The following is a 27,297-nucleotide window of genomic DNA, read 5'->3' on the forward strand; positions in this document are numbered from 1 at the left end:
CGGACGACCTTTAATGCAGCAAGCCAATGATCCGTCTGTGGTTTCTGCATAAACTGAGATAATGCATGAATCGCATATGTCAGATCAGGTCTCGTGGCTGCCAAGTAAATAAGACGCCCCACCAGCCTGCGATATCTCTCAGGGTCAGCTAGTAAAGGTCCATCTGCAAGACTCAACTTATGATTCTGATCAATAGGTGAACCAGCCGGTTTACAGCCAAGAAGTCCCAATTCTGAAACGATGTCTGTAGCATATTTTCTCTGGCAGAGATAAATACCAGAGGGATTACGAGCAACTTCCAAACCAAGAAAATATTTAACTGCACCCAGATCTTTCATATGAAAGCACATAGACAAATAATCCTTAAATGTCTTAATCGCATCGGAGGAGTTTCCAGAAATAATAAGGTCATCAACATACACCAAGATCCGTAGTGTAACACCATTCTTTACGTAGACAAACAACAAATAATCAGATCGTGTTTGGCGAAAACCATAAGCACGAAGAGACTGTTCCAGCTTGGCAAACCAACACCGGGGAGCTTGTTTCAAACCATACAGAGATTTTCGAAGACGACATACACGCGTTTCGCCTGGAGGACAGAAGCCTGGTGGAAGTTTCATGTATACCTCTTCATGTAAATCATCGTGGAGGAACGCGTTATGAACGTCCATTTTGTGAACCTCATGATGCATTTTCGCAGCAAGATCCAAGAATAGTCTCACTGTTTTCATCTTTGCCACAGAAGCAAAAGTTTCCTCATAGTCGATCCCTTCCTTTTGATGATTTCCAAGCACAACCAAACGAGCTTTAAATTTCTCGATTGTACCGTCGGCTCGATATTTGATTGTAAACACCCATTTGCACCCGAGAGCTCGTTTATTAGGTGGTAAATCCTCAAGAGTCCAAGTGTGATTAACAACCAGTGAGTCGTATTCTATATCAACCGCCTTCACCCAACGCTTGTCTTTCATGGCTTCGAAAAACGTCTTTGGTTCAATATTAGTCGATAAAGCCATCAAAAACTGTTGATGAGTAGGTGAGAATCTATCACAAGAAACATAGTTAGCGATGGGATAAGGTGTACCTGAGGTAAGCTGAGGAGCAGGTGAGAGTGAGATGAGAGAGGACGAGGGAGGAGAAGATGGAATAGTATCAACAATAAAATCATGGAGCTTCACATTCCGAGTCTTAGTTCGACGACCACGACCAAGTGATTCATCTGCGGGAGCTACTTCCACATTCTCAGCATTGTCTGTTATTGGGGGCATGTTTGTCTCAGTAACTGGAGCTACCTGCTCTGCATCATGTGTGACATCTACTTCAACTGTCTCAGTATTCTCATTCGCTGAGTCAGAGTCATAGGTAACGTCTGCAGAGTCCAATACACCTTCAGTCTGTGCCATCACCGGAGGCAATAAAGATTGTTCATTCAACAATGGGGAGTGTACATTACTCGCAAACGGAAATGTCTTCTCGTGAAAGACAACATCACGAGATGTGAAAACACGTTGTCGTTCTAAATCAAACAGTTTCCACCCTTTCTTCCCGTATGGATAGCCTAGAAAGATGCACCTCCGACTTCTAGATTCAAACTTGTCACCTTTATGATCTAGGTTATGAGCATACGCCAAACACCCAAAAACCTTCAAGTGTTTGTATCCTGGAGCATGACCATAGAGTTTCTCGAACGGAGTCTTATTCCCAAGTAAAGTTGAGGGCGTCTTATTAATGAGATAGCCTGCTGTAAGAACGCACTCACCCCAGTACTCAATCGATAGATTAGCTTGAAAACGGAGTGCTCGAGCAACATTGAGAATGTGTCGATGCTTTCTCTCAACCCTACCGTTCTGCTGTGGCGTGTATACACACGATGTCTCATGAATAACTCCTTCTTCTCTAAAGAATCGTGATAGACATGTAAATTCCGTACCATTATCACTTCGTATAGTTTTAACCTTCTTCGAGAACTGGCGCTCAATCATGACCAGAAAGTTACGAATCTGCTGAGATACAAGCTGCTTATCAGGCAGAAGATAAAGCCAGACAGCCCGCAAGTGATCGTCAACAATAGTCAAAAAAATATTTTGATCCACAGAAAGCAGTTGTACGATATGGTCCCCATAAATCAATATGTATCAAATCAAAAACTTCTTTTGCATTATTAGAACTGGTAGGAAAACACTGTCTAGTCTGTTTAGCTCGAAGACATACGTCACAATCTTTAAGTAAAAAATCATTACTACTACTACTAGCTCCTGAGACAACCCCGGTAATCTGAGATGATGGATGACCCAATCGATGATGCCACAAAACTGAATCTGCTTGGACAGTCGCCTGAAAAGATGTCATTTGCTCAAACCCACGAAACCGGTACAGTCCCTCTCTCTCTCGTTTACCCGCTCCAATCAGCATCCTCGTACTGCGGTCCTGCAAAATCATCAATTTATCAGTGACCTGTCCAACCAGAGAGTTTCAGTGATGAGTTGTCCAAAGGATATGAGATTCTTGTGAAATCCCTCAACGAAAAAAACATTCTGCAGGGACAATGTCGATGTCAGTCTCACTGTCCCTTGCTTTGATGCATGTGCATCTTTGCCGGCCGGTAAGAGAATTGAAAGAGGAGCAATATCTCTAGCATCCTCGATCAACTCAATGCGTCCCGTCATATGGTGTGTTGCACCTGTATCTAGAATCCATAATTCGTCATTTTTCTTACCCACAAACGGCAAAGTTGACTGGCCAGAGTTGATCATCTTCTGAACAACACTCCATTGCTCATCTGTTAGGCCTAGCAAGCCCAGTCTGTCACTGTCTGTAATCGCCACATTCGAGCTCATCGCGGCTGAGTTTGCGGCAGGTATCTGTGTGATATTTGCTTGAGGATTCATACCCCTACTACGTCCTGTTGAAGTTACTTGAGAATTCTTACCACCAACTTGATTTCGAGTTTTGTCAGGCCACCACTCCGGATAACCAATTACTCTGAAGCAAGAGCTAGCTTCATGTCCCTTCTTACCACAAACCGTGTAGGTTCGCGCAAGATCACGATTTCCCGGTCCACTGCGAGAGAAGTCTCCATGTGCTCCTCCCTGTCGCGAGATGTCTTTTGTCTAAACAGGAGCTGCGGTTCTAGCTCCAGACGCTTGAGCTGCAAATCCCATAACAGGGACATCAGAAGATACAGCCGCACGTATTGGTTCATTCTGCACTATCGTCTGATAGACACTATCAAGGTCTGGCAGAGGTGTGATAGCGCACAGTTGGGATCTAATAACCTCATGAACGGAATCGTCCAAACCCGCCAGAAAGTCATGAACCTTCAAAGTCTCTCTTTCCTTGTCGTGTGTTGTGTTGAGGTCACATTCACACTTTCCACATACACATTGTTTTGTTTCCATGCACTCTGCAATGCCATCCCAAATCCTTGTTAGACGTCCGAAATAGTCATCTACCGTGGACCCATTCTGCTTGCAGGTTGCTAGCGAGTTCCGAAGTTGTTGTAGGCGAGCGCCACTTTTGATCGAGAACCGCTTCTTTATGATATCCCACAAATCTTTAGCAATCTCTCGTGTGGAGATCGTAGAACGTATCTTTGGTTCGATCGTCAGTTTAATCCATCCGACCAGTAGATGATTATTCGCTACCCAATCTTCGAGATGAGGAGATCCTGTTTCTGGTCTAGGAATACTCCCATCAAGGAACCCAAACTTCTTCCGAGAGCTGAGAGCCATACGGAAGTTGATAGCCCATTCGTCGTAGTTCAAACCATTGAGTTGGGGTTGTGAGATTACGGCTCCTGGGTTATCGTTCGATGTGAGATCATAAGGTGAAATCGTCTTGTGTTTTTGATCAGATGAAACAATCGACATCTCTGTTTTCTAGTTGAAAGAGAACAGAGTATAGGATAAGGTTAAAAGAAGCGGTTACTTGTTTGAGAAGCAAGAACCGTTTATATGAATTTTAGGTCTTCAGATCTTGAGCTCTGATACCATGACAAATTAGAGTAGGGAATTTCTGATCTCATTCATTTCTGATAGAATATATCCTAATAAAAACAAAAAAAAACTGGGTCTTGTCTTATAGCCTGATCAGTTTCTTGGAGTGAGTATCCATGGAGCTTCAACAATCTGTAAACACAAACTATGTAGTAGAGATGATTTAACTCTCACCAGTCTCCTCGTTTCGTTTCCTCTCTCTCTAATTAATCAAACAAAATCATGTTCTCACACTATTGCGGTTGTTTATTATCGACTAATGGTTAGTTATGGGAGATCTTTTCTAAAGGTGGGCATGCTGTTGATGGCAACTTGAACCTTCCAAAACACGGTTAGGAGATAGATCATGAACATTGGTGCAATGTCTTTTTCAGGACACTTTAACGCTCTAACCATAACACGACAACACAACTGGCTGGGATAACCAGATAACGGAAAAGGAGAAGAGAATTCTAGAGAATCTAAGCTATCCACATACGTTAGTGGTAAGTTAATCATGGTGAAAGCAAGAACTAGTGTTCCTTCAAGAGTGCTTCCGAGTGAGGAATGCACTTCAAATAAATATGGTAAAGAGACTGAAACTCGATGTGAAAATGTACAAGAATTTGAAGATGGAAACATGTTTCTGGCATATTATAGCTTAGGATCTTTATATGTAAACACCTGTTTCGAATGATGTCTATGTTTTTTAGTGAGTCTATGTTACGAATTCATCAAGCCAAATTTTGAAAGTTATATCTTAAAGAAATTTCATGCACCGGACCATAATTAGCCAAGCTAAGTCAATGCCTACGGCTGCTGATACATTATTGACGTATTGTCATTCAGTAAGATTATGATAAGCTGTAAGTAATTAAGTCCCGTTGTCACATGGTTTCTTTTTTTTTTTTGTTCACCCAAGTTTCATTACTAATTTAAATGATTACAACGATACTAGCAACATCATACAAACCATGACGTGCAAACCAAAAGGTTAAAACCAAGACATAAAATTCAAAGGAGTACATGGATAAAGACACAAACTTGAACAAGTTTGATAAGGAGTTATGCAAGATATTGAAGTTGCCACTAGCGATCCAATTTAAACCATGCTTCAAACTCTTCAAATAACAAACGATTAGTTACATTAATTTGTGACGTCGCAGCACTATCCAAAACCTCGATTCTCAACCAAGTGAGGGTCACTGCATCTACCGGCCCCAAGCGGAACTTCACACAAGATAACAAACGGCTAGGAATTTGATATTTTTTCCCGGTTTTGAATTCTTTGTCACATGGTTTCTTAAGATAAAATATTAGAGTCAAAACTCTACTTGATAATTATTTATTCTAGTTTTCTTTCTAATAACTCCGATGTAAATCCTAAAATCTACACTAAGAATTTGATAGTGATCGGAAGTTCAATCTAGGGAAGGTAAACAATGTGGGCAACGATATCTTTAGAACACAACGATGTAATCAGTTTCCGGTAGGCAAAAATGGACTTTTATTGATGAATAAGATCGAATACAATGAGTAAAACATGATCGAACGTTACAACGAGATCGTTAAAAGAAAAGATTAAAGATGGATGAAAACAAGGTCGAAGTATGAGTGTAGCTCTCTCTAGGGTTTTCAACGTGTCCTTTCCTTATGCGTCGATCTCTTCTTATAACGGGCTGCTCCTGTGATGCTCGCAACCGTTCCGCGATCTCCGGATCTTCGAAGTCTCCGTCTGGAGCTCGCGTGCTCGCTATAAGCTTTAACTCTTCGCTGTCCATTTACTTGATCGTGGCCCATTAACGTATTGGCCAAAATTGGTTCCAACATCCGACACTCCCTCTTTTCCAATCGATTTGATTTTTACCTAATGTAGGAGAGTAAAATGGGGGAGACCAAATAAATCTTTTCACCAGTGACCTGAAAATTGTCCAAATAAGAACATGACATCGTTAAATCTTGTCATGGAAGAGACTCTTTGTCTTTTTTTTGGCTCATGATATTCGGTAAATAACTTTTCTTTCTCTCGTTCTCCTTTTCTCCACCCCTTTCCTTTTTCTTTTGTTTGAATTATCAGTGTTAGTTGATTAGAATCAAGTCATCAACTATATGTTAAAAATAGTGAAGAAACAAAAACTTGTTCATCGGCTTGTGTTTGTCTCCGACACCTCCATATCAATGGTCAAATGTCTTTTTTCCCGTCAAAGTCGATGGCTTTCAGTTTTACCTCCTATATACAGAATCATATCATTTGCAATAAATTTTGAACTTCTTTTTTTTTATAAGTTGTGTAAATTATAAATATCTTTTGTTTTTATTTTTAATTATAAATAGGGCAAATCTCCAAAATAGCACATTTCTAAGTTTATATCACAAAAATAGCACTAAAAAACTAAAATGACCAAAATAGCACCTTTCTAAGTTTATCGTTTGAAAATTTTAACTTTTTTAATTTTTAAAATTTGAAATCTTATCCCCAAAACCTCATTTCTCAACTCTAAACCCTAAACCTTAAACTCTAAACCCTAAACCCTAAACCCTAAATCCTAAACCCCACCCTTTAACTCTAAACCCTAAGTTTGTGACTTTTGATAAAACATTAAGTGCTATTTTTGTGACTTTTGACCTTGAGTGCTAGTTTGGGAACAAAAACTTAATTTATTGCTATTTTTGTCTTTTTCTCTTATAAATATCTTCAAGAGAAATTAATATCGAGTCTTTTATATAAAAGTGACGTCATATTTAAAAAGACTGTAACCCCTTTGATTTTTCAGTCTCAATCCTCAAAGTTCACATTCACACACAGACAAAGTAAAAAATTCGTACCATCTTTGCTTTTTCTTTAATTTTCTTTATTTTCCTCTTGCACTTTCCACGCATTAATACACCAAAGAAAAAATATTTCCACAAAACAATCTCACACATCTCTCTCTACCAGGAATAACACTCGTTTCTTGATCTTTCAAGAGCTCAGTAATTCTGTATAACCTGAATAACCTCTCTTTTGTTTTGTGTGTTCTCGTAATATAAGCTCATAATCCTATACTTGTATAACATGTGATGCGATCTCCTCACATCATCGTTTCACTTGTTCTCTTCTTCTTCTTTTCTCTAATCCTCCAAACCCATCAGAGAACCATTGATCAAACTCACCGGGTTGGCTCGCACGTCAATGATGTGGCGGTGACTTCGCCGGAAGGGAGAAGAAGAGAGAGCTTTTGGGTTCGGCGGCCGATGACCACATGGCGGAAGGGGAAGATGCTCAATGACAGTGAACATGGAGTCCCAAGTGGTCCGAATCCCATCTCCAATAGGTAGAACCGTATAATCTTATATTATTAGAGAGATTATTATATGGATATTTTGCCTTGTAGTTTAGTATAGCTTTTTGCTTATGAGGTCGCACGGACATAAGTCATCGAAATGTTACTTGTTGTCTGTTAATTCAAAGTTTGGAAATTCTAATTTTGCAGGTGATATTGTTTTGTGGGAGTTACGTGGAAAATAATATATCTCACTGTAATTTAAGTATACGAAATTTGACTTCACATGTGTGTTAAAGTCTAATCACAGTGGTTTGAGTTTGTGCAGTGATTACTCACTCGAAATGCATTTGTGAGAAACTACTTTTTATTATAAAAAAAATTGATCACTCAGACGATGATTAACCCAGAGTTTTTTAGAGTAGAGCTCTTAGCGGAAGTTAAGAAATTGTTTCTTAACTTCCGCTAAGAACATCATCCTAATAACCTCGGATTAATCATGCTATCAACTCCTAGAATTACAATGTGGAACCCTACAGTACTGCATAAACACACGGTACCAATAAGAGTAAACCGAGATTATTTGATACTGATAATTTGTTTTTAGATTAGTATTATATATATATTTTGGGTCAAATTATTTTACATATATTATAAAAATGAAATTATGCAAAGTAGCAGAAAAAAACAATTTAAAGACCAAACATACATCCACATGTCGGGGGATCAATGCGTGTAGAAACAAATATACACACACATGCATAAACATATATAGACAGACGTGCTTATGAAGGGTTTGGACCGTTTTCCACATTCAGAGTTACACACTTTGTGCTTTTATTTATTTTTATTGCTAGCGAATTTTCACTCTCTCATGCAAAGATGGCCTGACTATACGACTATACGTAAGTTTATATATACTTGTTAAGATGCTCTTAATAATTCTAGTTCTAGCCTATACATATACATAGTTTCACTTTGTGAAGATAAAAATTGGATATTCTAAGCACAACTCACCCCGGTTTAAGTTAAGAGAATATAAGGCAGTCTCTGTTACAATTATTTCGGTACAAGTGGCATTTAATAATCACCAACCAATCATGCATGTATCCATACACATTAACTTGATTTGATATAGTTATAAATATATAGTACGTCGGTGACATGCATCGCGAACCTGCATTGATGTTGTTTTATGAAAGCTAAGTGATGATGAGTAGTATTGAATAGTACTGTATACTTTTGTTTGAGTTAAGATCTTATTATTATAGGTAACTCTAGTATCTATAGAAATTATGGATCATGACAAATACTGGATTTTCGATCTAATATTATTGCAGTTATAGTTAGTACTAAGTAATGAACGAATCAATGCAATTGAAAGATCAGAAATATAGAAATATATATATACTAGATGATAACCATCACGTATGCGCGAATGAGTTTTTTTTTATATTAATATTTGTTTATTAAATGGTTTTAACATTTTGCAACACTACAACTTTTATCGAATGTAAAATGCGAATACAAATGTTGGTCTATTGAATGTATCAGCCTTGTTGAAAAGTTAACATATTACAACTCAATTTAATTATTTTTAAGATTTCATATGCACAAAATGAAATTAAGTTTTGCGGCTGACATAAATCACTAAAACTAGATAGACAATATCGATTGTAAAATGACGAAAATAAATTAGGTTTTCTGCTCTCGATTTGTTTACTATTGACTCTGCATAAACGATTTCATTTTCTACCCCCATAAAATTGTGCTTTCGTTCTCGATTTTTTTTCATTGATATGAGTTTTTTTTTAATTTATTCTATGAATTCGATGAATTACATAAGTGTCAATTTTAAAAAGATGGACATCTGTAAAAATTAGTTCTACTCGAGATACATATCTACGAATCAATTTTTGGAAGAAAACCACTAGCAAACTCTATTCACAGGTTAGCGTTCAAATCTAATATATCAAGCTGTTATAGAACATAAGTGCAGACTCGAAATATAAATGTTTGTCTCGTATATATTCACCAATTCGGTGTGAAAATCATCTAATTCTAGAATAGAAAAAAAAATTACTTATTTTATTAACCTACACTTTTGAGGTTTAGTTACTTAAGAGTATCCCGATAAAAAACATATACCATTCTAGTATATGTTAAATATGTATAAACTAAGAACTGTTTAATTTATTAAATGATAAACCATAAAAATTATAATAAATAATTCAAATATCTCATTCTTACAATTATAATACCCGTATAGGGTATTAATATCTATATATGGTATTAGGGAGACACGGATATTAGACGAATGAGTAAATCTCTCATTCTTCGAACAAACTCAAAACAAGGTGATTTTAATCTTGTCATGATATTTTATTATAAGTTTTTTAGGAATAAAAATCAAAAATAAATTATTTAATCTGAATAAAATAATATATATATATATATATATATATAAAAATATATATATATATATATATATATATATAATGCTTCCAAGATTAAAAATCACTTCGATTTGAAAAAGTATATTTATGAGATTCTCAGAATCAAATAACATATTAGAAACCACATACTTAAAAAATAATTTGTATACAAAAAGTCTATACATTAATAGAGTAAGCACATAAATCAAAATCAAAACCTTTTGTTAATTTACAATCATGTTTTTGGTAAATAAATCAAAACAGTCATTTTATTTATTTTATATGGTATATAATTAAAATTTAGTGATATTGACATAAATATATATATATATATATATATAATATTTTAATATAAATATTTATTATTGACAATTTTTACTCATATGATTTTATTAACATTTATATATTTCCTGTAACAAAAATTTAAACTGTGAATCACACAACTTTTAATGTGAAATTTTTCAATACAAATTTCAAAATTAAAATATTAAAATATCAATAATTTTTCAAAGCAAATTTTGAAATTAACTTATTTATATATTTTGGTATAGTATATAATTCCATTTAAATGATATTAATATATATATATATATAATATTAATATCTATTAATGAGACTTCATATTCATACGATTTATAATCATTTGTATCTTGCTTAAACAAAAAAAAATTAAACCATTGATCACAAAATTTTCAATGTGAGACTTTTACCATTTTTAGTAATTTATAGTCGTTTTCAAAAATTCAAAATATAACATAAGAGAAAAAATCTATTTTTTTATTATATGCTTAATGTGATTGTTTATTTTTTAATAATATTAAATTAAACAATAAAGAGAGATGATACAAAAATTGTGATCAAATATGTATTATTCATAATAATTAATTGTCATGTATATTATTCATATTAGGTCATTCTGTAACTTTTATTTAAGAAAAAAAAGAATATTCTTTTTATACTACTAATCAATTTGATAGTTAGTTTAATAAAAAAATATAATATATATTTATATGGACTAATTTATTTTTCTAAGAATTCTAAGAATTATCTTATTGATGACACATGGCTACGAAAACATGTTGTAATGCTCCATGATTAATATATACGGGATGTGGTTATTCTCTTAGATTAGTTTAAAATTTTGTCAAACTTAGACATGGTATTTAGTCTTTGGTTCAGTTTACTTTAGTATACCAAAACATGCTTAGTAATGTAAGTTTGTCTCGGTTAGAGAATTTGTTTTTTTTTTTCAAGAAAGAGCATCTTCAAAAAGACTCTCTATTATAGAGTTTTACAAATTCTATATTTGAAATTTTAAGGTGTTCTTCTCCAAAAACAAAACTTCAAATTTAACTTCTAAATTATTTGTAATTTACAGTATGCTCTTTATATTTGTCATAATTAATATAAATCCATAAAACTTTTATAGATAACTAGCGCATATATAAAATATTATAGTAATATTAATTAATAAAAAATTTATATTAAAATATAAAATTATAAATAGAAATACATAATTAAATATTAAACTGCAAGCAAAATACCATATTATTACATAAAATTATTTTTTTAATGCTCCATTTTTTATTACAAAAAGTTTGTTTGGAAAATATTTTAGAAGTTCCGGAGAAAATTTACTGGACTATTATTGTTGTTGTAATATTTAAACTTGTGTAATAATTATGTCTTCATGTATCTTTTTTAAACAATTTCTATTAAATATTCTTGTTTTCTAATCTATGCTATTAAAAGGGAAAGAGTGTTAAAAATCTACTTAAAAAAAGTTGTTAGACCATTTCATTAACTATTTATTATATTTTGGCCTCACCTAATTAATAAGTATTTATTATATTCTGATCCTATAATTAATTACTTTAACTTTATACAATTAATTACTCTAACTAATACGATTAACAGGATTATATTCTCCAATCTTAACAGAGTTTTCTTTTCTCTTTTGTTGGTTGCTTTCCGATTCGAACTGAATCTTTTGCGTTTGAATCAGATAAAAAATTCCGACTTAGATTTGTTCAAAGTTTGAATCTGTTTTTGTTTTTTTGTTTCGCTTTCGGCTTTCCTCTTCACCTGGTTATTCATTTGGTTAATGAAAATTCGGATGGTTATATCAACCGGTTTCTCTTCCTCTGCGTTCATTCTCGATCTTCTCTTTCTGAGAAAGTTATATTCTTCACTGTCCCGTTGATGTGGGCGTAATAGGTTAGGAATAGGTGAAGCTTTTCTTTGGATCAATAAGATTGAGGTGTTGTTCTTGGAGATTAAACTTGGTTGGTGACTTAAGAAACCATGATTGGCCTTGATTTGTTCCTGTGGAAGGAGCTTTGTGATGGTTATGATGCTCAGGCGAGCCACGCGGCGGCACTCATGCAGACCGTTAGACTATTTTTCCCCTCACATTGTCAACATTGGTGGGCTTTAGTTCAATCAAAATGTAAATGGGGTCGAATTGTGCTTTTCCGAATCATCACTTTGTATGTTTCATTGAAATGAAACACGTTACAAAACAAGTCGATGACAGAGAAAAAATCAGCTCCGTAAAGAATATTAATTTATTCCGAGAGACCATATAGTGTTTTAGACATAAATTTTAAGAAGACCTACTGGTCTGTAAAAAAATAATAATGTATTTTTAACATAAGGTCATAATACTTATGTTGTCTAATACCATATACAGTAACTTCATAAGCAAAACAATTTATGGTAAATATAAAAAAAACATTACTTTAATTGTAAAACGTATGAGGTTATATTTTATAGTAAATAAAAAAAAATTTAAAACATTAAGTTATATTTGATAAAAGATATTAATTCAACTGAATAATAAATTTGAATTTTTACATACTATCATATAAGTAAATATTTATAGTAATAATAACTAATTTAATTTATAAAAAACATTGATAAATTAGGTTAATATGTATTCACATAACAGAGATAAAATTGATTAATATTTATATTAGTTGATTATATATTATATATATAATTGATTAGTCTATTTTTATCCTCATATATTTATATTTTAATTTAATTATAGTATTTTTAAAATATAATATTATAAAAATAAATATTATTAAAAGATAATCATTCTAAAACTACTATAAAAATTAATTAGACTTATGTATAACTATTTATTATTTTATCGTAATATTAATCATTATAATCACACAATATTTTAAATAAATCATATATTACTCTTCATTTTATGTTATAGACTTCTTTCTAAAGATATTTTATCACCGAACTATATATTTGGACTTAACTATATATTTGAAATTTTTGGTTATAATTCGTGTCAATTCCTTACGAGTTCGGAGAGGTTTGGGTCAATAATTTAAATACCTGTTATTTTAGGTATGTAATGGGTCTGGATCGGTTTGACTATTTAAGACCCGGAGAAGATTCGAAGTACCCAAAAAACCCGAGAATACTGAAACACGAAAATACCTAAAACGTAAACAAATGTCTGAAAATATTCAAATACCCAAAAACCCCAAAATTTTATCCGTAATCTGCTCGAAGAACCAAAAAGTACCCAATTCTAAATACTCAAAATATTTCTTACAAATTTGAAAGATTACCCAAAACCCGAACTATAACTGAAAACCTGAACCCAAAACTTAAAAAAATCGGTACTACCAAAACATATCTGAAATACCTAATGTAGCACATACACGCGGGTCTCGGATAGCATCCTGACTCGAACACATACCCGCGGGTTCAAGAAAAACTTAATAGGCACTTTGCCATAGATCCGGAACCGATCGAACATGTATTTTTGGGCGGTTTCGGTTTGAATTTTTGGGTCTAGATTAAACAGTGAGGCCTAAAAAAATCACTTAAGAATGTATATAAAAAATTTATGCTTCGATAGTTACAATTTTGTAATATAATAATGTACAAAAATTCCAAAATACTAATTCATTCCAAAATTTGTTTATAATTCAAAAAAACTTGCGCTTCAAGTGCGGGTCAATATTTAGTTCTACTTTTAAAATATTATAAATCTTATTTTAATTTTAAAAAAACTATGTGTAAAATTGAAATTTATAAAATAAATTTAAAATATTTAAAATATACAAAAGTTTTAAAGATTAAAACTATGAATGAAAAAATACTTAATAATCATAAATGTGAGATATAATTAATTATAAGGACCAAGATGCAAATAAAAAGATGAAACTTCAAATTTAGAGTTTTGAATAGTGAAACTTCATAGTCCTTATAATTAATTATATCTCACATTTATGAAGACATAACAATTACACAAATTTAAATATTACAACAACACTAATTATCAGGGAAGTTTGATCTGAAACCTTCAAAATTTTCAAATATTATTTTTATTTGTATTTTGGTTCCTACAATCACACATCACTTTTATGATTTATAAATATTTTCTCGTTTATTGTTTTAATCCTTAAAAAAATATATCTCATAAATATTTTAAATTTTGTTTACAGTTTTAAATTTTACACATAAAATTAAATAAAACTTTAAAATAAGATTTAAAATATTTTAAACTAGATTTAGACAACAATAATATACAAAATAAACTTAACAAAAAATGATTAAAAAAATTACATAAAGACATAACTATTACACAAATTTAAATATTACAACAAAACTAATAGTCAAGTAAGTTTGATCCGGAACCTTCAAAATTTTCAAATATTATCCAAATTTTTGTGTGTAACTGAAGACGGTTGTTGTTGTTGTTGTTTTTGATGTTTTTTCGTACAATTCTTTCTTGTTCATATCGAATATATTCATGAGTATTAATATTATCGAAAAGAAATTAGTTTTTTAGCAATATTTTATGTTTCTCTTTTACTTTTTTGTTCCGATCTAATGTATATATAAGTATCAATATCACCCGATTTCAACAACTTTTAGCTCGTAATCTACAAAGTAAAAATGAGGAGAGCCATTTTTACTTCAAAATGCACTAATAGATCATATATGCATTACGAAAATCATTTTATGGAATAATATGTTTGAAGTTTAATATTAATTAAATTATTTTTATTTAAATTTTTATATTTTAATATAATATTTTATTAATTAATATTATTGTAATATGTTTATATATGTGATAGGTATTTATAAGAGTTTTATGAATTCAAATTAGTTATGACAAATATAAAGACCATATTATAAAATACAAATAATTTTGAAGTTGAGTTTAAAGTTTTATTTTTGGAGAAGAACACCTTTAAACTTCAAATATAGAGTTTTGAAAACTTCAAAATAGAGTTTATTTTTAGAGATGCTCTTAAAACTCTAAATTTGAAGTTTTGAAGTTTTTTTTTGGAAAGCATAAAAATCTATATTTGAAGTTATAGAGTTTCTTTTGGAGATGCTCTGAATACGGTGGATTATTTATCCACTAAAATATAGCTACTACACATGAATTTGTCAATATATTTTTCAAAACGATCTACTGCATGCTAAAAAGTAGATAAAACTAGAAAAGATAAAGATAAAAAGGGCACAATGAAATAAAAGGAAATCCGAAACGGCATAGTTTTGGGTGTAAAGGAAGAGAAGACAGTCCTAGCATCCAAAGTTGCATTGAACCATCATTTTCTTACTTTTCCCTCATCTTACATATCTAAATCCTTTTATCCATTTTTGATAATAACAAACTAATAATATATTTTCTTTTATAATATTCACTAATCATATACTAACATTTAAAATATCGATTTACATATACTCAACAGTAAATAGAGTTTTGGTGAGCATAACTTGTAGAAAACGGAGAAAGCAAAGTAGTGGTTTTATTACACCATAATACAAAAGAACTTCCTTCAGGCCCATAAACAAAGCGCCAAGTGTCAGCTTTTTAAGCTATTTAAAAAGCTCTTATTACCGACGTACATTTACCCTACAAGTTACATTTGAATAATAAAGCAGAAGAGATGGTGATGGTAGCCACACCTTTTTTTCTGTGTGCAAACTAATAACTATAACCAACACTTTGTTTTCTTCAATTTGTTAAAGAGTTAAAACGTTATTAATTTTCGCCTTGGAAAAGATCTTATGTCTTTTAACTCTGTAAGCTTCCAAAGCCAAACTCGTTCTTGCTTAAGCAACCTAGCTATTTCAATTGTTTAAAATTTAACCAATTCAGAAAGTATTTTGTGGGACAACAACCACTCGTCACCGAAGTACTTCCCAGCAAATTCAAAATGGGCTTCGTAGGCCCATAAAGTAAACCTTCCAAATAATTTGTCGTTAATTATTGGCCAGAAATAATCTCTAGAAAATAAAATAATGAATGATGAAACAGAGAGGTTCGGACAATTTCGTAGTTGCAGAGTCATGGTAGCTCCGCTGACTCTACCAAGTCGTCCTCTCTTCCGTATTCATTAGCTTCATGTTAGAAGCGGATAACCTTGACTCTACTTGAGACACAACGAGTTCTGTTGCTGTCGGGAAGTGAACAATGTCTCCGAGCAACAAAGAAACCGTCTTGACTCTGTTTCTAGCGTTGACCATGGTGGTCAACGTTGTTTCATCAAGATTCTTCGTGGAGAAGAGCAGCGTGACGGTCCTTAACTCCTGGGAAATGAAAGCTAAGCACGACGCAGCCATCGCAAACTTTGGCATCCCAAGTCACGGCGGTTTCATGATCGGCTCCGTCGTGTACGTAGGCCACGGCGGTTACGGATGCGATCCGTTGAACAAAACCTTCAAACCCAAGTCTCCTTATCCCACCATCCTCATCATTGATCGTGGAGGTAAACTTGTTTTTTTTTTTAAATCAAGAATTAAATTGAAACTTGATTTAACCTTAAAATATCACTAAATCATGTTTTTAGTGTCAAGATTAGCACACAAAGGAATTTTTTTTATAGAAAATAACATATTAAAAGTTTAAAATACATTTTATATTTTATATTTGAGTTTTGATGTGATAATGATTTTATGTTTAGTATTTCGGGGTGGGGTGAGATAAGGATTTAGGAGTTAAGAGTAATTTAATGTTTTCATGTTAAATTTATGCTATTCTGGGATTTGTATGCTATTTTTTTATAAACTTTAAAATGTGCTATTTTGGAATTTTTTTCTTTGAAAGTTTAATATTTGAGTGTAAGTGCATCCAACTCTATCCTCTTTTCTTTTTAGTGTGTAACTACGCTATGAAGATATGGAACGGCCAACAAGCCGGTGCAGCTGCTGTTCTGTTAGCAGATAACATTGTTGAGCCATTGATAGCAATGGACTCACCAGAGGAATCTCAACATGAAGATCCCGACTTAGTAGAAAAGATCAAGATCCCATCAGCTTTGATCCTACACTCTTTCGGAGATAGCCTCAAGAAAGCACTTAACAAAGGCCAAGAAGTAGTTTTGAAGATAGACTGGAGTGAGTCAATACCAAACCCTGATGAGAGAGTTGAGTATGAGCTATGGGCTAACACTAATGATGAATGTGGTGTACACTGCAATGAACAGATGAGTTTCATTAAAAACTTCAAAGGAACGGCTCAGATTCTTGAAAAAAGTGGTCATGCTTTGTTCACACCTCATTACATTTCTTGGTTTTGTCCCCAAGAGCTTCGACGTAGCAGGCAGTGCAAGAGTCAGTGTATAAACCAAGGGAGGTACTGTGCTCCTGACCCTGAGCTAGACTATGAAGATGGATATAATGGGAAAGACGTTGTTTACGAGAATCTGAGACAGTTATGTGTTCATAAAGTAGCTAAGGAGAAGAATAGTTCTTGGGTGTGGTGGGATTATGTGACAGATTTTAACATCAGGTGTTCTATGAAGGAGAAGAAATATAGTAAAGAATGTGCAGAGACTGTTGTGGAATCTCTCGGTATACAATCTCTTGCTTTTAAATAGTGTTAGGGATCTTTGTTTGACTGTTTTTTAATCAGGTTTGTCTCTTGAGAAGATCAAGAAATGCATTGGTGATACTGATGCTGATGTAGAGAATGAAGTTCTAAAAGCTGAGCAAGCTTTTCAGGTTTGTGGTATCTTCAAATTCACCAAGCTATTTGTTATATCTTTCATGACATTTTGAAGCACAGTTAGGCCAAGAGAAGCGTGGAGTTGTCACAATCTTTCCAACATTGATCATCAACAATTCTCAATATCGCGGTAAAGCTCTGCCTTCTCATGGATCACCACAAAATTTAAAGACTAAATCTGCTTGATGCTTAGGTAAGCTGGAGAGAACCTTGGTGCTAAAGGCTATATGTTCAGGATACAAGGAGGGAACTGAACCTTTGATATGTTTGAGTACAGGTCAAGTCACTTCCCTCGAGCAAGCTAGCTAGTCAAGAACATACTAAAAACCCTTCTTCTTGTTCCATTCTAAAACAGATATAGAGACCAATGAATGTCTTGTGGCAAATGGTGGATGTTGGCAAGATAAAATCTCTAATATAACGGCTTGCAAGGTACAGTGTGAAGAAGCTATATACCAATGTTTTTACCGGTTTATATTATCTCTTCTTTATGTATTACATGGATTTTATTAGGATACATTCCGGGGAAGAGTATGTGAGTGTCCTGTCGTCAATGGTGTTCAGTATAAAGGAGATGGTTATGCCTCCTGCAAGCGTATGTTCTTCAAACTTCTTCTTATGATATATCTCATTGCAGATTTTACTATAATAAGAAGTCATTTTCATGTTACTGATACAGCTTATGGACCTGCGAGATGTTCAATGAACGAAGGAGGCTGCTGGTCTGAAACTAGAAATGGTCTAAAATTTTCTGCTTGTTTGGTTAAGTGACTACTTCTTTTATTCCATTTGTTATGAGAGTTTTGTAACTGTTTCTTACTAACTGTATGTTTTTGTTTCAATTTAGAACTCAGAGACATCAGGTTGCCGTTGTCCTCTAGGCTTCCATGGAGATGGTCTGAAATGCGAAGGTGAAAATTTATCATTGTAAAATCGAGATTTGTTGACATTTTCTCTGACCAATTTTTTAATTGTTTCATAAGCTGTAATGAAGCCTAGAGAACTCTAGTCTTCTGTTTCATCAAGACTCAAACCAAATAGAGAACTCTAGTCTTCTGTAATGAAGACTACTGAATCATGGTTGGAATATTGTTTAATGTGTAAAGCGTTTTTTTTTTGTCAAGAATCAAAAATTTTGAGGCGTTAATCTATTGTTCTGGAAGTTGGTTACATGCAATATTAAAACTTTGAAAAATAAAAATAATGGTTATATGCTTTCATTGAGAGTTGAACTCAAGACCTCCCGGTTACTAAACTTTTCTCTGACCAATTTTTTAATTGTTTCATAAGCAGACATTGATGAATGCAAAGAGAAATCAGCTTGTCAGTGTGATGACTGCAAATGCAAGAACAATTGGGGAGGATATGAATGCAAATGTTCCAGCAATAGTTTCTATCTAAAAGAACAAGACACTTGTATTGGTATGTCCGTCATAACTGTAAACTATTTAGTTATATAATCTCAATGTTTTATATCCATACCGGCTTGTGCAGAGAGAGGAAGTGGATCAAGACGCAGATGGTTATTCATAATTATGGTTGTAATCGCCATTGCAGGCATCTCCTTAACTTCTTATATATTCTACAAGTACCATCTTCAGGTAATGGTCACTTTGCTACTTATGAAGTTTCTCTTATGCATCATCATTCATCAAACTCTAATTATCATTTGTCTATCTTCATCAAAATTTCTATGCAGTCTTATATGGACTCAGAGATAGTGTCCATCATGTCTCAGTACATACCACTAGATAACCAAAACATTCATCAAGACTCAAACCAAATAGAGAACTCTAGTCTTCTGTAATGAAGACTACTGAATCATTGTTGGAATATTGTTTAATGTGTAAAGCGTTTTTTTTTGTCAATAATCAAAAATTTTGAGGCGTTAATCTATTGTTCTGGAAGTTGGTTACATGCAATATTAAACTTTGAAAAATAAAAATAATGATTATATGCTTTCATTGAGAGTTGAACTCAAGACCTCCCGCTTACTAAACGGGTGCTCTAACCAACTGAGCTATGAAAGCTTTTGAACGAGGTTGTCACTACAGTTTATTACTTTCTGTTTTACTAAAGTCCTCCAACCAACGAAGCTACTGTTCTGTTTCATGTCTGTTCTAATCAAAAGTCCTCATCTTTATGGGTATCCATGGAGAAAGCTAGAAAGCAGAATAATATTAGAGTGGTTTTATTAGAGACTATAACATTTTTCTTCACTAATTTTCATAGCTTCTACGACCGTGGCACGATTTGCTGATGAGCCATATCGAAAGTTGCATGAAGACCAAACAAAAAGTAGTACAACAACATAACTAAAGTGCAAACCCCAAACCTTACAAAAGCCTGAGCTTCCAAAGACCCCATGAGAAATATATTTGTTGCGATTGATAAGCATGGGATCCAAGGAACCAACGGTACGCCCCACACTTTAGGACTTCTTTGCTGAGGAACAAAGAACACGATCCCCAAAGTTCCCATGAACCAGAAAGGAACTGTTATTGTGTATCCTATCCATGACCCCTTGAGATTCATTCCCCAATAAGCTGAAGTACACATTGAAGAAATCACAACGATCAAGATGCAGATGATAAGCTTAAGAAGATCAGCTCTTGGAGTAACGTCTCTCACGTAGTACCGCCTCACGAGTAAGGCGAGAGGTATCATCGTGAAGATGAAGAGAGTGCTTATCGATAAGAGGCTCGCCAAAACATCTAAACCTGAAAACAAAGCAATGAGAGCACTTGGGATTGTTACAAGGAGGTTAGCGTTTATAGGTGTTCCGGTTTTGGGATGGACGAGAGCAAATAGAGGAGGGATCATGTGTGTCCGAGCGATGTGAGTAACGTATCTCGCTTGTCCCAATGCTCCTACTAGTAGAACTGTGGTCATCCCCTTGAGAGCACCGAGAGCTACTAAGTACTTTCCCCACTTCATTCCAACGCTCTGAAACGCTACCGAGTAAGCTGCGTTTGGATCTATATCTGTGTACTTCTGCATCATGCTCAAGGCTAATGCCATCAGACAGTATATAACCGTGATTATCGACATCGAACCGAGTAAACCAATCGGTATGTCTTTCGATGGATTCTTTGTCTCTTCAGCCATTGTTGCTATGCTATCAAACCCTGTGTACGCAAAGTACACGACAGCGGCTGCGCGGAACACTCCCTCGGGTCCATAGGGCAAGAATGGAGTCAGATTCGAGGCGTCGGCGTTGATGAAACCAGCTATTATGACGAAAAGTATTACAATAGTGTTGACAGCTGAAGCTATCCAGTTGAGTAGTGAAGTCTTTCTGGTGCTTATCGACGCGATTGTAGCTGAAGCGGCTATAACCACGACAGCTATCGGGTCTAGGAGGTTAAAACCGGGGCTAAGGGTGTCGGTTTTGACCCGAAGATCGTCCGGGTTTCGGTTCAGAAGAGTGGCGAAATATGAAGTCCATGCTCTACCAACAGCTGCGGTTCCAACTACACCCTCAAGAAGTATGTTTCCAGCAGTGATAAAGGCCGCGAAATCGCCTAGCTCGATCCTTAAATAGGCGAACGAGCCGCCAGCCACGGGGACTTCCACGGAGAACTCCGTGTAGCAGAAGACAGAGAGCATAGCGGAGAAACCTGAAACAACATAGGACAGTACTATAGCTGGTCCTGCTTGTTCACGAGCTTCTTGGCCTGTCAAGACAAAGATTCCAGCTCCGATCACTGACCCGAATCCGAACCAGACTAGATCCCACCACGTGAGGCACCGTTTCATCTCGTTCTCGCTCTGTTTCCTGAGCTCGACACGCTCGGTCTCATCGTCAGACCTACTAACCAAGCGGTTCTTGAACCGTGAACATGTCTGAGACAGAGCGGCTCTGTAACTACCAAAGCTCTGGAAAGATTCTTCGGGAAAGAAATCTCTTTTGCTCCATCTCCAGTAACCTCTCTCCTCACCCTCCATTATCTCTCTCTATGCTTCAAAGCTTTGTCAAGAGAGGAGAGCTAAGACAAATGCAACCAACTCTGTTCCATTTTTGACTAGTCGAAGACGTCTCCGACAGTTCTTTGTACTGATGCAACCTCTTTTGTCCGTTTCTCAATAGTCGATACTGTCCTCAACTTGTGGATTCAATTATGGAGTCTCCCCCCCTACTCGTTAGACTCCATGTTCTAAAAATTGGACCCCTAGCCGTTACGCGTCATTTTTCCGCTCCGATTTATGCCAAATCGGTTTAAAAAATCGGATATCCGATTTTTTCCGCCTAGACCGCCTAAATGACCGCCTAGCCGCCTAATCTATTTTTTTTATTTTTTTATTATTATTTTTTTTTTAATAATATTTTTATTTGTTTATTTGATCTACAGAAAATTACACTATATTAAGTTTATATATTCTATTTGTGTGTTTTATACAATCTTACACATGAAAATGTATTAATGTTATACACAATTAAAGATTAACATGTTTTATAACATAGTAAACTATCTAAAAATTCCGTCCCGCATAATTTATAATTAATCCCCGATTTTCTCTTTAGACGCTAGATCCAACCCGACCGCCCGACTAGCGCCTAGCGCGTTCCTGAACAGAGGTTAGACTTGCTGACCGTCATCTATACAAACATTCATTTTCTATTTCCGGCAGTTGTAATCTTTTTCTAACGTTGATGCATTGCTAAGAGAAATTCTTGGATTTACCCCCTAGCTGAACCACCATCTAATATTGTTTGAATATTTGATATTTGATATCTTAAAAAAAAGGAAATAAAATTGAATATCCAAATTGGATTATATTTTTAAAATCAAATAATAAAAATACATAAAAATAGTTACAAAAAATAAATTAATTAATATTGTTAAGTCTTAAGCAAAATACTAAACCATATACTCTAAATACTAAACCCTAAACGTTAAACCTTATACTTTGGATAAACTCTAAACAGTTGGAAAATCTTAAACCTAAATCATACATTAAAAACTAAATTTTAATAACACTAAACCCTAAATCCTAATCAATAAACCTTAAACCCTTGGGTAAACTCTGAACCCTTGGATAAATCATAAACTCTAGGGTTTAATTTTAAATATTTTTGATTTAGAGTCTATGACTTATCCAAAGGTTCAAAGTTTATCCAAGGGTTTAGGGTTTAGTGATTAGGGTTTAGGGTTTAGTAATTAGGGTTTAGTTTTTAATGTATGATTTAAGGTTTAAAATTTTCCAATGGTTTACGGTTTATCCAAGATTTAAAGTTTATAATTTAGGGTTTGGAGTTTAGGATTTAGGGTATAGAATTTAGTATTTTGCTAACGGTTTAACAATATTTATTTATTTATTTTTTGTAACCATTTTTATGCATTTTTATTGTTTTATTTTAAAAATATAATCTTATTTGGAAATTCAATTTTGTTTTTTTTTTTAAAAGATATCAAATATCAAATACTCAAACATTATTGGTTGGTGAATCTAGAGGTTCACCCTAGGAGGTGAATGTATAGGTTCATCCTACGAGGTGAATGTATAGGTTCACCCTACGAGGTGAATCTATAGGTTCACTCTAGGAGGTGAACCCAAAAATTTCTCCATCGCTGAAATACCTAAATCCGAAGTTTAAAATCGGATCCGATCCAAATTTAAAAATACTGAATTGAATTAAATCTGACATAAATATCTACAGATACCTGATTTTCTATATTCGAAAATCACATCCAAACCTGAACTAAACTAAAAATTACGAATATCCAAAATATAATTATATTTCAAAAAATATTAGTTATAGATATATTTTTTTTGAGAAATATTATTAGTTATATTAAAATTTAGAACCAGATCCATATTTCTTTTAAAGTTTGCGAAACATTAGCTTTTTTTTTCTGCGAAACATTAGTTTTATGCCACATATTATACATAAAAACATGGGTGATATTTTTGAAATTGTGAACAGCTTTAAATGGTTAAGTCAGTTATAAGGATACATTATTTTACAAGATTTTAAGTCTCATAAAATTTTGAGACTACACTGTTTAAAATAATTCAAATACTCAAATTTATATTTATAAATTCAGATAAATTCGTCACTTTTGGATAATCAAGCTATATTCAGTTTTGAGACATTTTTAATATTTGTTATTACTCTCAAATATTTTCGCATATGTTTTGAATATAAAAAATCTGGTTTCTAATCCGAGCCAGACTAGAACAAAAAAAAATCATTTAGTCGATACGGTACAAAATTTTGAAATACCCAGAATGTTACCCGAATGTCCGAGGCTAGTTAATTTAGTAATTTATTTGCAAACAGCCCCTTCAAATTTCTTAAAAGAGCAATTTATTCATGATCTCTCAAATTCGCCAATGAGATCTCGTCGGTGTTCAGTCGAACTGATCAGAAGAAATCCGGCGCTAAGGTTACCGACGACTCCGTGGAACACAGCCGCCAGCGTTTACAAGCCATCCTCCTCGCCGACAGCTTCACCACGAAGTCAACACCCCGATTATCGATTATTCATCTTCTGCTGCGCTCACTCGACGCAAGTGATCGATTACCTCGCGAGCTCCGAGTGGCAGCACTCGCACGGTCGCACCCGAACTCAGCGCCGGAGACGCTCTCCGCTTCATCTACGAGCAGCAGACGGAGACGTCTCAGATCCAAGGCGACTTCGTCCTCGTCAGCGGAGACACCGTGAGCAACATGCCGTTAGCTGATCATGACGATGGTTATCAAGAAGTCTAGGAACTGATCAGCTCTTCGTAGCTGTTGATCCGTTAACGAAACAGCTTCTTCACTACGACGATCATCATACAGGAGATTGCGTCTGCTTAGATAAGACGTTGTCTGTTTTAGTGTGCAGTGATATGCAGGATTGTTACATTGATGTGTGTTCTCCCGAGGTGCTTAGTCTCTTTGAGGATAACTTTGATTACCAGCATTTGCGGCTGCATTTTGTTAAAGGCGTGCTTGTTGATGATATCATGGGGTATAAGATCTTCACTCATGAGATTGGCTAGAGTTACGCTGCTAGGGTTGATAATTTTAGGAGCTATGATACTGTTAGCAAGGATATAATCCAGAGGTGGACTTACCCTTATGTGCCAGATATTAGTTTCAGCGGGAATCGAGCTTTAAAGGTCGCGAGACAAGGGGTATACAAGGCTTGTGATGTGGTTCAGTCACGTTCTGCTGATGGTGGATCGTCTACTGTGATTGGATACGGGACAAAGATCATCTGATGTTGTATTGGATCTAATGTGGTGATAGAAGGGTGTTTATATATGGAATGATGTTACTATTGAAGATGGGTGTGAGATAGGGAACGCTATTGTCTGTGATGGGGTAAAGATCAGAGCAGGGGCTGTTGTGCAGCCTGGTGCTGTTCTGTCGTTTAACGTTGTGGTTGAGAGAGCCGGCTACGGAAGACAGCGACGAAGAGCTGGAATATGCTGACAGTAGCAGCGGGACTGCGAATCATTTGGAAACTGAGTCCAAATCATCGTGGCTTGGTCCTGATGAAGCAGGTTACATATGGGAGGTATGTGAAGGGGATCATGATGAGGAGTGGAAGCATTCCGTTGCACCAATCCCTAAGGATAAACTTGATGAGATCACTCAGGCCATGGATGATGATGATGACTTAGAGGATGAAAGTGTTGTCCCGACTTCTGGAGAGTTGAAATCTGATGCTGATAGTATTAACACTGATGTGAATGATCCCGGTGATGAGTATGGTTACTTTGAGAGAGAAGTTGAAGGTACTTTCTTAAGAGCCGTTGAGGAGGGTATCAAAGTGGAACTTGGGATTTTGGAGATTAACTCACTCCGTTTGTCATACAACATGGAATCTGCGGATTGCGCTGGAGCGATATTCTACTCTATGATGAAACTGGCAGTTGATTCTCCACATAGCTCTGCTAGTGAGCTGTATAAAAACGCCGCGAGTATTATTGCGAAATGGAAAGGGCTTCTTGGGTTTTATGTGAAGCAAACTGATGAACAGATAGAAGTGATAATGAAATTTGAAGAGATGTGTCAGGAAACTGCGAGGGAGTTAGGGCCTTTGTTTGCTCAGATTCTGCATGTTCTGTATGAGAAAGATGTGGTGCAAGAAGATGCGATCTTGAGATGGGCGGAAGAGAAAGCAGGCGCTGATGAAGCTGACAAAGTTTATTTGCAGCAATGTGAGTCGTTCATACAATGGCTCAAGGAAGCATCTGAGGAGGAAGATGAAGATGATGATGATGATGAAGAAGACTGGCTGAACTGGTAATAATAGTTCCATTTGACAGCTTCATATTTTGATTGACCATTTACGTTTGAGAGATACTCTGCTTTTATCAACAATCATGTTACTTTTATTGAGATGTTGTCTCATCCATTGCAGATGTGTTAGCTGCAAAGACAGAACAAGAAGAGAGATTAAGTTTTGACAAACCCCCAACTGTTATCAAATATTACCAATAAAGCCCATATACTCTCTTTTATTACAAAAGCAAAGCATCACAAGTAATTGTTTCTTCTATCATCCTCTGCTTTCGCATAGCTCACTCTAGATTTGATCGGAGCGTTTTAAAGATCCTTACTTTCTGAGAAATCTGCAGCCTCCTGATGGATAAGAATCTAGCCGGAGACTCAACTCCGAGACCTAAATGGCGGAAAGTAGCATACGGAGGGATGCAGATCGGATACAACGACAACTACACGGACGAAACGTTCCTCGAAGAAATGGTGATGAACGCCAACGTCGTGAGACGTGATTTGCTCAAGGTGATGAAAGGCTCTGTTTCAATCTCTCAATACCTCTGCATCGTTGCACTCGTCGTCCTTGTTTGGGTACACACTCTTGAATCATCTCGTGACGAGAACTCGCTCTTACTTCTTGATCTCTCACTCTTAGCATTAGGGTTCTTGGTTCTCCTCCTAACCGAAGAAAAAATGCTCCTCTTGCGTTACATAGCCAACGTCTCTTTCTTCACCACGGGACTCTATGTGTTAGCTCCGGTTTACCAGACGCTCACGAGATCTATCAGCTCTGATTCTATATGGGCGGTGACCGTCTCTCTCCTCTCGCTCCATCTCTTCTTGCATGATTACTCTGGTTCCACCATTAGAGCACCAGGAGCGTTGAAGAGTCCGAGTTTAACGAGCTGTATATCAGTCAATGCTTCGGTTGTAGCGTCAGTCTTTGTTGCTTCACGTCTTCCTTCGAGGCGCCAAGTCTTCCTGTTTGCTCCTCTCGTCACTTACTGCATCAAGAAATTCTCGTTTGGGTTGCATCTTTTGTTCTCGTTTGGTCTGATTGGTTTGACGCTGGACTCTGTTTATGCGCTGCACATACTCTTCTTTGTTCTGTTTCTTGTTATTGTGGTTGTTGTTAATGTTGTGTGTCCTTATTGGCTGATAAGGATGCAAGAGTATAAGTTTGAGATCAATGGTCCTTGGGATGAAGCTAAGCTTTGTTTTTACATTACAGATTGATTTTCTTTGTAGTTGGTCTGAGTGATCTTTTTATTAAAGGAGTTTTTACTCTGGTTTGATTCAATACTTGATAGATTTATCAATTATCGTGTTGAGTTGTATACGCTTTGCATTTGCTTACAAAAGAAAACAGATTTAATATTAAATTTAACATAGAACTACATTA

The 27,297-nt window shown here is 35.0% G+C and overlaps 3 protein-coding genes, 1 non-coding gene and 1 pseudogene across 4 annotated transcripts; 3 read left to right on the forward strand and 2 right to left on the reverse strand.

The window, feature by feature from the left end:
* Positions 1-15,967: 15,967 nt before the first annotated feature.
* On the forward strand, positions 15,968-19,612 carry LOC106337308 (vacuolar-sorting receptor 5). The gene is made up of 12 exons (XM_013776402.1): positions 15,968-16,436; positions 16,825-17,520; positions 17,582-17,670; positions 17,735-17,804; positions 17,868-17,951; positions 18,030-18,106; positions 18,188-18,269; positions 18,354-18,436; positions 18,522-18,585; positions 18,968-19,096; positions 19,169-19,275; positions 19,374-19,612. The coding sequence occupies exons 1-12, from the start codon at positions 16,142-16,144 to the stop codon at positions 19,479-19,481; spliced, it is 1,884 nt and encodes a 627-aa protein (XP_013631856.1). The 5' UTR covers positions 15,968-16,141; the 3' UTR covers positions 19,482-19,612.
* An 18-nt stretch (positions 19,613-19,630) lies between these two features.
* On the reverse strand, positions 19,631-19,704 carry TRNAT-AGU. The gene has a single exon. It is a non-coding gene; the product is annotated as a tRNA-Thr (tRNA).
* Positions 19,705-19,841: 137 nt separating this feature from the next.
* Positions 19,842-21,811, reverse strand: LOC106337533 (cationic amino acid transporter 5). Its single transcript, XM_013776635.1, has one exon. It carries the CDS (start codon positions 21,620-21,622, stop codon positions 19,910-19,912), a length of 1,713 nt encoding a protein of 570 aa, XP_013632089.1. The 5' UTR covers positions 21,623-21,811; the 3' UTR covers positions 19,842-19,909.
* A 2,189-nt stretch (positions 21,812-24,000) lies between these two features.
* Positions 24,001-26,150, forward strand: LOC106339110 (annotated as a pseudogene).
* LOC106336722 (putative phosphatidylinositol N-acetylglucosaminyltransferase subunit C) lies at positions 26,067-27,195 on the forward strand. The gene is made up of 2 exons (XM_013775648.1): positions 26,067-26,159; positions 26,255-27,195. The coding sequence occupies exon 2, from the start codon at positions 26,262-26,264 to the stop codon at positions 27,129-27,131; it is 870 nt and encodes a 289-aa protein (XP_013631102.1). The 5' UTR covers positions 26,067-26,159; positions 26,255-26,261; the 3' UTR covers positions 27,132-27,195.
* The last annotated feature ends 102 nt before the right edge of the window (positions 27,196-27,297 follow it).

This window comes from Brassica oleracea, chromosome C4 (assembly GCF_000695525.1).
Source record: "Brassica oleracea var. oleracea cultivar TO1000 chromosome C4, BOL, whole genome shotgun sequence".
Classification (NCBI taxonomy): domain Eukaryota; kingdom Viridiplantae; phylum Streptophyta; class Magnoliopsida; order Brassicales; family Brassicaceae; genus Brassica; species Brassica oleracea.